This window comes from Corvus brachyrhynchos, unplaced genomic scaffold (genome assembly GCF_000691975.1).
Source record: "Corvus brachyrhynchos isolate BGI_N302 unplaced genomic scaffold, ASM69197v1 scaffold3, whole genome shotgun sequence".
In the NCBI taxonomy this organism is placed as follows: Eukaryota; Metazoa; Chordata; class Aves; order Passeriformes; family Corvidae; genus Corvus; species Corvus brachyrhynchos.
In genome coordinates this window covers 4,358,559-4,370,266 of record NW_008237619.1, presented here as the reverse complement: position 1 = coordinate 4,370,266, position 11,708 = coordinate 4,358,559, and the positions used below count along the sequence as shown (strand labels likewise).

Sequence of the window (11,708 nt, the reverse complement as noted above, 5' to 3'; positions counted from 1 at the left end):
ACCAAAAAAATGAGGAAGTAATTACAAAAATTACAAAAATTTTAGAACAATTTTATCATTTAAGCAAATACTGAACTAACAACACAAACATTTAACATCCCCCTCCAGTGACAAATTATGATTTCTTTTTTCCTTAACCTGTCCTTTTAAATTCATCAGAACCAAAGATTTCAACCCTCAATATAGGGCTCCACCCAATTTTGTAACTACTCCCTGCCCCTCATCTTGCTCAGTTTTAACAAGCACAGCTCAGGCGTTTGCATAGATCAGTTCAAGTTATTTCCATGAATTCACTGTATGAGTGTCAGTGCATTGTAATAAACCCGGATGTTTGTGCTGTTCTGTGCTTTCCCTGAGAGTAGACAAGTTGCTGGAAGACATCACATCACAGCTTGCCTAGAGAGGCAAAAATGCACCCATCTTTAGGATAAACCTCCGTGATAAAAACCTCCCCCTCTCTTCCATAAGCTTTTTCTCACAAATGCTGAACATCCCATAGTAACTGGGATGAGACTAGAAAGTTCTTTAACAAGGTAAACAAGTAAGCAACGTTACCTTTCTTTATTTACATAGTGATTACATTAAAGAAACTGGAAACTTCATAAAATCAAAAGCAGATTGAGGAAGAGGATCTAGTGCACTGACTCCTTATCAATGCTCTCTACTACAGCTTAGCTTAACATCCTGTTCTATACAACAGGGATTGCTACCACATTTCCTTCAAAAATAGGAGCCACCACAGTATTACTGTCAACAGTGCATGAAAATGCAGGAGAGGGGTGAGGAGGTGGTGAAAGCTAGAAGGGTAACATGCAACTCCATCAGCATGATTTTTTGTTGCTATTTAGAGTCTTCCCCACTTTGTCTACATGTGTAAGCTCCGTGTCACAACTAAACATTCAAATTCAAGAGACAGAGCAATTTAAGATTTGTAGTCTTCATGGCTACCAGAAGATTCCCAGTTTCTCTCTTCAATGAAGAGGTGGTCTCAATATGTGTATTAAATGCCTTGAATAAAGTCCTTAAATTTTCTTTGTTCCCTTTAATTGGGGAATAACCCTGTCATTGACTAGGAGACCATAAAGGTAAGCACTTAAATTATCGAAGCATTTAGCCTCTCAACATTAAGGAAAGTTGAATAACTAAGCCATATATGTATCTTGCAAGCATGCCTGAGCAACCATAATTATAGAATAATGATAAACTGATTGTCAATTCATTTTCCTTATCAGGAGGCATCTATCAGTTAAACAGCATAATAAACATTGTATCATTTAATAGCATTTGTTTTCAAAGTTTAGTTGTAACTCCATGAAGCATTCCTGAAAGCCAAGAAGCATGCAATACAGTCTACTCAAAGGATTGACTTCAGCAGACACAAAATGAATTTATTTCCCAAATTATCTGAAATAGAACCAAATAAGCAGGTCACACCTCCAAAAAGATGCAATTATTTAAAAGAAATGAAATTGCTGTAGTTAATTCACAGCATTTTATGGTGTTGCACAACATAATGCATTTCAGTCAGCAGGGAATTGTTCCAGAAGAACAATCATATGTCATAGGAGTAGGAAACAAAGAGTAAGAAAGATAGGAAATACTGAAAACCAATTACTGGACAGGAAACATTTGTTTGGAATTTAAGATGTTCTAATTGTCGCATCATCACACTAATTAACACAATTTCCTGAGAGAGCAACCTGACAGTCTCAAATGAGAGAAGGCATGGAGCTGTACAAATCCCAGCTAAATGAACAGCACTGTAGTGATATCATTTTAAGAATATCCATCCCTGTTTCTATCTGGCAACTTTCTCTTACACAGTTCTGCCCTAAAGAATCATTAGGCAAAATGATGCCCTCTTCCCTCAGTGTGACCACTGGTCCCATCCATGTCAGACTTCTTTTCTCCTGCTGCAACAACACTCTAGCTTTTGCAGAGCCAAAAAATCACAGAATATTCACATTTAAAACCCATTCACTTAAAAGTTCAAGATCCTTAAACCCTGACATGCTTTTAAACCCAATGAAGAAAACAATTTGAATTATGTGATAGACTTCTAGTTCCATATATGCTTGGCATTTGGCTACCCCTATCACATTCCATGGACAGTAAACCACAACTAACAAAACAAAATGGAAGATTTTCACAGTAGTAAATGTGTGAAAGGACTTGAATTTAGCCTTACATCCATGCCTTGTTATGTCTTGTTTCAAAATAGCAAAGTAATCTTTCAGCCCCCAGGATTACTATGCTATACTACAGCCAAAATGCTAACAGAACATGCTGAGATTTCAAAAAGGGAATTGATTATGGCCAACAGGTTAAAGGGTAACTTAACAGGCACACTAAAAGAAAAAAAAAAAAAAAAAAAAAAAAAGGAAAATAGCTGCAAGCTGCTCGGTGCTGAAATAAGAGCAAAAGCTTTGCTGGGACAAACTAATAATTCCTTGTTTGGATCCACTGATACTAAATATAAAATAAAACCAAGTATTCCACAGCAACAAACCGGTTTACCTCAGCATTCAGTATCAGATTTCCATCATATTCCCATTATGAAAATCCCATATTTTTCAGTCCACCCCCATCCAACCTGTCTAGCTGCATCATTTGATGTGTGTTGACAGCTCGGCCAACAAGATGGCTGCATCTCATGTGGATACCAGGGCACTGACAGATGTACTAATATCTACTCTTTTTGGCTCACTCTCCTAAAATTTCTCCGTTTGTCACCTACTGGAGATTTCTGTGTGTTTTCTGTATGCTGGGAAAAAATGTGCAATGAGAGAGCAGAGTGACAAAAAGCTAAACAAGCAAGCGATTAAGGCACAAACTAACTCAAATGAACTGGCAGTGACAGAAGACAGACCTTCAGTGTACAAAGGGGCTCTGCTGCACCATACAGAGACCTGTGCAATAAAGATGTAATTAAGGAGAAGAACACAGACTCCTTTGTAACAACATGGACTTCATCTGGTTGGCGTGACTGCTGCCAAGGGAAAAGCAGCTGTGACTGACTTTGCAGTTGTACTGCAGAAATAAAACACTTGTGTTATTCCATCAGATGTATTTATTACTGGGATATACTGGTATCAGTGTGCCCCAAGCAGTTGTGAATTCAAGAAAAAGCCTGCTTCCAAAGCCCGATTACAATTTCTAGTCAAGGCTTCTTCTGATGGAAATACTAACAGTCAGCCTCTTGAAACAAGAGTTTTAACTTCAAATACTTTTCTGCCAGATAGGCACATTTGAAAAGCATACTCAACATAAATCTTTACAATTGACTCACTGAGGAATATTATCCTGCCTGTTAATGTCCTTGGAGCAAACTCAAACTGCTGAGGCATCTAAGATGATCCAAGCAGACCTACAACAGAAGTAGTTCTCTAAAGTTTCTTTATTTATAATCAGGTAAAAGTAACTCACGTATTTGTTACTTCTTGTTAAGATAAGCTGTGACCTAGGCAGACCAGCATTATGTGGACTTAAAAACTTATATGAGGATATGAATTTACGTCACTTAACACTGGTGACTATAAACATGTTTTTAAAAAGACAGATTTATTCCCTATTTGATCTTTGCTGACCCAAGAAAATATATGTGAAATAGAGAGAGGGAGTTAGGTCTGCGAGAGTCAGCAGCACACTGCCAAGGGAATCAGTAATTAGAGGAGGCACACTCCCTCCCAGTATTTATACCCTTCAAATACTAGTAACTAATCAGTTAAGTAAGTCACTCCTGTTGAGTGACATGATCTCAATAAATTCCCACCAACCAGGTGCTCCAAGGAAGTGACATGTATGTATGGGTTCAGGTACTGCTGAAGGGAATATCTGGATACATATTTCAAGTCTTATTTTACATATTTTTATATTTTATATAATGAAATAAAAAACATTATTACTATGTAATACATACCTTCTTCCATTACCAGAAAAAAGTCAGCTTAATAATATGGAAAGGAGTTAAAACAGTCTCCTCCCATATTTTGAGAGCCAAGGTCTTTTGTAGTGATTTACCAAGTCTGACCTAACTCACCTGCTGGAAGAAGCCTAGTCATGGCAAACTGTGTCTTTCAGCCTTGACAATTTCCTATCATTATTTTAAAGTACAGCATGAATCAATCAACCAGGTTTTTGTGTGTTTAGATATCTAGGAAATTAATTTCAGAGAAGACAGTAACTCTCCAGATGGGGTAACTTCATCTACTTTTAGACAAAAGTGTTTATAGACAATTTTAATTCACTTTCAGGTACTGAAAACCTCCTAATCTCCTATACTGGTAGAGCCCTCCTCTATGTTTTCATGGGATATTATTTGAATCAAACAATTGCCTTAGCACTTATCAATTCAAAATTACTTTCTCTTAGCAAGAACTCCTGCACTATCCATTTGCCTTATTTTCCTTCTTTTTAAAAGAAGATTATCAAATTATGTCTTGTACCAAGGAAAAGCGACAGAGAACTCCTCCTTCATTAGGACAATTAAATATAAAACATTATGGAATAGCTAACATACTCTACTAGAGATTCAGATGCCCTCTTTAAAAACAATACAAAAGAAAAAAAAAGCTGGTTTTAATATTTACCTGAGCCTGTAATCTGCACTTTTTTAATGTGCATTTCATAATGTTGTGCTTCACTAGAAGAAAAGGTATAGAGCTAAGAAAAGGAAAATTTTGGGCAATAACTGCATTAGCTAATCTGATACCACTGGGCTGGAAATTTCTCTGCAAGGAAACAATTAACAGAGGCTTTTGGCACCACCCTCCATCTTTCTTTTATTAAGAAATATCTGAAGACAATTTGGAAATAAAAAAAAAAAATAAGCTGCTTGATGAGGCAGATAAACAGCCTAACTGCAGTGGATTTCTCTAAAGCCTGTTAGAAGTGATCTGCTGCTACTGCTGACTCATACATAACACCTAGCAAGAATTATTCGTTTTTCTTAATGTGCATCCACTTATTAATGTCTTTTAAGAATGACTAAGGAGCTTCATGATTAGTCTTTTCCTTAAAGCAATTTCAAGTCTGAGGTCTTTCAGAGACTTAATTCAGATAACTCTTAGAGTTTCTGAGAACAGTTCAGGGTAACAGTGATAAACTGCAGAACTGGTATTTTTTCTGATATCTGATTGAGTATTTCCACAACACATTGTAAAGCCCTACAGTCACTTCATCAGAACTTCATGTCCCTGAAACTCTCCTCTTCTAACAAGTTTAACATCCCAGCTCAGTACTAGCCAGATTTTTCTTATAATGGTCAGCCAGGTGATTTGACACAAATACAGTCCATTAGATTTTCAAGGATTAACAGATTTATGTTGAGGAAGTTTACCACAGCCCATGCAATAAAGTAAGAATTGAAGAAGTTATTCACTGAGATTACAAAGTAACAAGAGTACCAGCAGGTTGGCTGCAAGAGTTAAATTATTGTCTTTGCCATGTAACCTCCATCATTTCAACAAACTATGTTACTACAACATAGTTTGCTATGCAGTACCCTGTTCATATGAACAGCATCAATGACAAACAAAAGAAAATCCCAAAAAGAGTAAAGTTCTACATAATGTCGTAGAGAAAAATATAATTTCTTTCTGCAGGCTCCAAAGATACACTGATTAGCAGGAAAAATAATGATTAAAGAAATAGGCAAGTCTGATGAAGACATTGCTAACAAATAGTATAAATAAACAATGCCATATTACACACAGGTGGTATAGTTAAGACCATCACTGCAAAACCAGTGGTAACAATTTTAAGAAAACAGCAGCTAAACATCACCAAATGATGCAATATTTCAACAATTTCAAGTAAAGAGGCTGGCAGGGTGAAGATTTCTTTCACTGAACAATGAAATCAATGAAACAAAAATAGCAAGGCACCTAAGCACTCAAGCTCTTGGTGGCTACCGAAAAGATGACTTCTTATAGTAAACCTATTGTTCCTTCTTTTGATAAAGGCATAATGCATTTTTGCCTTATCATGGAAGTGATAGCATTATAAAAGCCCATCAATTCAAGGCTATCTCACCGAGGTCATGCTGCAGACTGCAATTTAAGTCCAGGCAGGAAGGATAAACTGCTCCCAGGGGTAGCCCATGTTGTATTACGTACACAACATAAGAATGATTCATAAGCCTTAAGAGGTTAGGAAGGACATCAGAAGCATGTATATTAACTGACAGATACTCTCAGATATGAGGGTGAAGAACGCTTTTTTTCTTAAGAAATACGATGATAAGGAAATGGGAAAGTAAGATGTTACAGAATTAATTCTAAGGCAATGATTCAATCTAGATGACCTTAGTATAAGGTAAAATCTAGTAAATGCTCTGTCGAAATCAGTGTTGCATGGCCTCTGACAATATCTATCCCAGGCTAAAATACAGTAGTAAAAACTACCACTACAAAATAAACTTTTTTCAGTGACAGTGCTTATTTATCAGTAATAAAATCTCCTGCAACGAAAGATCCCAGAATTTAACACAGAGCACTTTCAGCTCAAAAAACATCCCAAAACACAAAGTCACTATGGACAATCTCAAAAACACTTTTCCCACTAAGAGTACCTAATACTAAAAATTACAGGGAAAAAAAAAATCATAGACAACTCACATGAAACGTAACTAAAAGCTACATGTGTACAATATGAATTAGGTGTCAAGTCACTTCTATAAAGTAATAATATTGAAAACTGTTTAAAAACTCAAGTTTAATCCTAAAGCACTCTATACATGTGTACACACATGTGCAGAAAACAAATGTATATGGGAATTTTTTTGTTCTTTACAAATAAAAGCTTGGGGAATTGTCCATACAGAATAGTTTGGGTAAGAGTTTCACCTGGTGCAAATTCATGCTTTGCCCATTACAAAAAAAGCTATCTCAGTTCACATCAGCTGAGAATCTGGAATATTTTTTTTCTCCAATCCAACTTCAGTTTTAATGCTGTAGTATTGATGCATTTTGTTTTTTCAACCCAACAACTGTTGAGAGAAATGCTGAGAGCTGAAGCATGAAGTGCAACCTCTCATTGTTTAAAGTTACAGGCAGCTTTGTTTACAAACATTCTGGGTTTAGCTGTGGTACAGCGTTTGAAAAGTTACCTTTCGGACTGAAGCCAAACGATTCATCATTAGAGACTCTTCTCTATCATCATCGTCATCCAAGTCCAACATGGGCATACTAAAGCTATCCATAATACTGCAGCACCTGGAGTTCTCATCCCTGGGATCAAAGGGATCCACAATGATTGGTTCAGTTCCCTTGATCTCACAGCGGCAGAAAGGGCAGCCTTGGCCATCCGATTCCTACAGCAAGACAAAAAAGTAGATAAATATAAAAAAAAAAAAGAAAAAAAACCAGCAATAATTTTAAAAGTAGGACTTGTACCTTTTGCACAGAAACATTCGTAACTGGTCTCTAAAAGCTTGTAAAGAAGTACTGGAGTAAGCAGGAAACAGATTAACAAATATTTAACTATAGTAAATCTTAAAATGACAGCACTTTTAAAGCTGTCTCTCTTCAACAGATTAAGTTTCACTTAAATTACTAATGAAAATGTAACTTACCTCTACAAAGCACTAAAACAGTCTTAATATTACAGGTCAGGAAGCAACATGTTTCCTTTCAGGCTTACAATTTTGCTATTTCTTCAAGAGAAAGAAGGTGAGGTGTGTAGACAGATATAATGCATTATATTCTTTATCTTTTATATTAACGATAAAGGGTTTCTTTTTCATGTGAAGTTAGGAAATGCAGGCAAGTTTTATGGCATGCAGCTCTTCTTGGAAAAACATATTCAATCCACCACAGCTGCAGCATTACTAGCATTCAGAACACCTAAAGCTACAAACAGCTTTTTTTAAGTTTACATAAAAAATCAGGACTTAACTACATTTTTAATACATTTTATAAGACACGGAATTCTTTTCACATGTTATCAGAAACAAGAACTACTTGAATTTTACTTTTTAAGTGGTATGTGTTCAATGATTTTCAAGCAGCCATATTAAATTCCTTTTACTTATTTCAGATACGTATTTTTTTCTAATGAGAAATAAACAAGAAGCCTTTAGATTCAGACTACTAAGGAACAAAAACCAGAGAAAAGTCTTTCAAGCACTTACGAAGAAATATTTCCATCAAGAAGCATAACATAGATTTGAATTATAAAAAAAAACAAAACAAAAACCCACCACCAAACAAATAAAACCACAAATAAACCCACACCCAGAAGAACCACGAAGCTTTGAGATTTCATGGTAATTCAAAGTGATATCAGAATCACATTGTGTTGTAATTGCAGTCAGGTAGACAGACAGCTTAAGTGACATGAACACCAAAATTAAGTCTAAACAACTTACCTATACTGAAGTACAACCAAGCAAGCACAGATTTTTGATTTCTCAGATGTAAAAACAAATTTTTTCTAGCTTTTTTTTTATCTTGACACTTGCCAGTCTTACTAAACTGACAGACGATTAAGAGTTTTTGGACGAGCTGCATCACAAGGCCAGGTAAGTATAAATGATGTCTCTTGACATCATTTGCAGGATTGGTAGTGGATTTTCATTTTGTATGGAAAGACATATGTACTCTACTTCCAGCACCATAAGTACAACTAATTAGTAAACATTACTACCTCAAAAACCATCTTCAAATGATATGGTCCTACTGAAGTACCCACTGTCAAGTGAACAGAAGTCCTCCCTCACTCTACGCAATTCCTTACAGCTTCATTTTCTAAAAAAGCCCTTATCAACGAGGCACAGAGCTTTTACTTTTCAGGGCTTTCTTGTACCTATGTTGTCAAATAGTTCTGCACTAGCAGTTTCCATCCTTTCTTTTAAAAAGCCTTAGTAACCAAACACATCAGCAGACTCGTATTCAATAGTATGAATATATATCCAAGATGTCTGTATTAATACACACACTTATCCATGCTCTCAGAAAGGTTATTTAGAACATTATGAACCTTACGATACAGCCTATATGCCCATATGCTTTTAGAAAACATGTAATTTTCAGACAACAGACTTCTGTGGTGTAAATTTTACTCCTGTTGTGGAACAAAAAAAGGAAACAAGTAAACCAAGTCTTATTTGAGCAACTGAGCTCCAGAAAGGTGAACAGCTCAATCATCCTTAGTATTCTATGCAGATCTGATGCTGCTTACTCAGTTTTTTTCTGCTTAGTGGAAACATCTGTATTGGATCTCTTGAGGCATGCCTAATGAGCCATTATGCTGCCAATTAAACAACCCACCAGAAGCTCACAACAGCTGATGCTGTTACAATGTAATATTTCTTCATTGCCTAGCTAATTATACAAAAGTTAAATTTGTAATGAAGTCTGAAATGTACCTGACCAATTACAGCTGGTAGCAATGTTCTGATGAAGCCTGGTGCTTTCAAACACGTCAGTTCTCTGAGCCTAAAATGCTTTGTCATCATCTTCCTGAATCCCTATCCCTCAGCCAAGTACTGGGGACCTCAGCTTCTCAAGCCTCCAGAGTCAGAGCACATCACTGCCCCAAGATTGGAACATGCTCCTACCATGACCCGACAACCAAAAGTACAAAGATTTCAGTCAGGGCTTCTGCTTAGCCCTGTCAGCTGAGCCAAAAAACAAATGAACAAGCAAACAAAATCAACAAACTACAGACCTCCCAGAATTTTTCAGAATTTTTTAAATCAATGATTTATGCAGTCAGACCTCTATGTCTGTCATTCAGAATGAAACCTGAAAGAATAGAGAAAGGGTACTCCTGAAATGAGAAACATTGTTCCATCTCAGCAGCTGCTTAGTAGTGAAATAAATATCCTTACGTGGGTATGCCTCAAATGGAATTTCCTCAGAATTTCTGATCTATGGCCAGTTTGAAAGATTTGTGCTTGGAACATCAAACTCAGATTTCACAAAGAACACAAAATTGGAAACTGAGAGTACTTCTTTTTCAAGAAAGCTTTATTGCTAATGGAAGAAAAACTCAAATTATACTTCTGATATATCACATTGGTTTGCCACTGAGACTTTCTTAATTAGGTAGAAAATGTCCTAATTAGAAAAGGAAAATTATGACATGAAATGAAGACATGCCACAAATGTAAGAATGAAAACACATTAATGGAGGTGAATTCATTTAAAAGCAGGTCCAAAATGGACTAGACTCAAGGATTCTTTTTACTCTTCTCACTACATTTGTAAGCAAAGACTGATTATAAACTGTGGAGCAAAGTTCTCTCTGAGAACTTGGATGAGTCTTCTCCCCATAAAATATAGATATGAAAGAAGGGGCAGGGACAATGCATAATTGTAAAGAGGAATGACCTTAGCTTTAGATTTTACTTTTTAGGTCAACTACCCTGAACTAAAGGTACCTGTTCTCCCTTCTCCCACAGACTGGTGCATCTGTGAACAAGATGGGACAAAATACACCAGCCTGTGTCACCAGGAAGTCTCTGGGTTTTTTTGATGTTCCATAAATGATGTTGAGAGAAGGGAGTTTCCCCTCCTTTCAATCTCTTAGTCCAACAACCATCTAAAATGTTTTAGTGCTACACATCTCTAACGTGAAACACAGGCATCCCAAAAGCTTAATTTTCCACAGGTCAATTCATGACCTGTACTACTGGCTGAATCCTTCTCTCACCAAAGACATCCCTTCTCCTCATAAAATGCTGTCTAGTCAGTTATTCCCAGCAGCTACGTGTCTTCTTTGTGCCTTTTAAATACATCATGAAGTGACTGAATTGGCACCAAATGCCCAGCTTGTACTGTCTGAGTAGGTACTGCACTCAGGAAATAGCTTCCACTCAGCAGCAGTCAGCAAATGGCCTTGGCAAAACTACAAGTCCAGACTGCAAAGACTCCTGGAGCTTTGCTTTTCACAGATTTCTGGTTTGCAAAATGACGTTTATCATTTTAAATATATACATCCTTGCACCTGGAAAAGTAATCATGTACCCACATTGTAAACAGGAATGTAACAGAGAAATTCATTCTCTTCTCCACAAACTAAATTATGACAGTACCTGCCATGCTGTAAGACAAGAAGTGCACATAAGGTGTCCACAAGGCTCTATCTTCACATCCTTGTCATTCTCTGCACAGATTTTACACAGCTGAAAAGTGGAACCCATTTCACAGTACAATTCATACTGCTCCTGTAACAAAAGAAAGTCAAGTGATTACATCTTCCCAATGATCTGTTCACAAAGAATATACTCCTCCAAATGCCGTTTCCCAACCTGCTTTCCTTATTTATCAAGGAAACTCTTGCTACTGATCTAAAAGCCACACTAAGGTTACTGAAACAGCTTACATTTTTGCTTCCTCAAACCTGTGATATACTACAACTCATGCCAAAAAGTGTTTAAGATATCTGTGCCTATTAGATTTTGTACATACTTGTAACATGTAACTGCTATGCAGGGCACACATCTGCTTTTCTTGGTTGCAGCTAGAAGGAAGAAAATGAACATACAGTTCTAAGTGAAAAGCTAAGTGATGAATGGGGACAAAACCAGGATTTTCATTTCTAGGTATGTGTTGGGGAAGATGAAACAGGAAAGCCTTATAAATATGATTGCCTGACAAAAGATTTTGGGAATATGAAAACTACAGGCGACATCGAAATGAAAGCCACTTTTGAGATACCAAGTCTTAGTTACTGAACAACTGGAAAACAATGGTATGGCCGAC

General features: G+C 36.6%; 1 protein-coding gene across 6 annotated transcripts in view; it reads right to left on the bottom strand.

Moving 5' to 3' along the window:
• CBLB (Cbl proto-oncogene B) overlaps positions 1-11,708 on the bottom strand; it is a 141,415-nt gene that overhangs the window by 27,361 nt on the left and 102,346 nt on the right. For all 6 annotated transcript variants that reach the window (XM_017731842.1, XM_017731841.1, XM_017731843.1 and 3 more), the window contains 2 exons: positions 11,039-11,170; positions 7,109-7,312 (listed from right to left, as the gene is read on the bottom strand). In XM_017731842.1, coding sequence (XP_017587331.1) covers positions 7,109-7,312; positions 11,039-11,170 — 336 coding nt within the window. The remainder of the gene's footprint in view (positions 1-7,108; positions 7,313-11,038; positions 11,171-11,708) is intronic.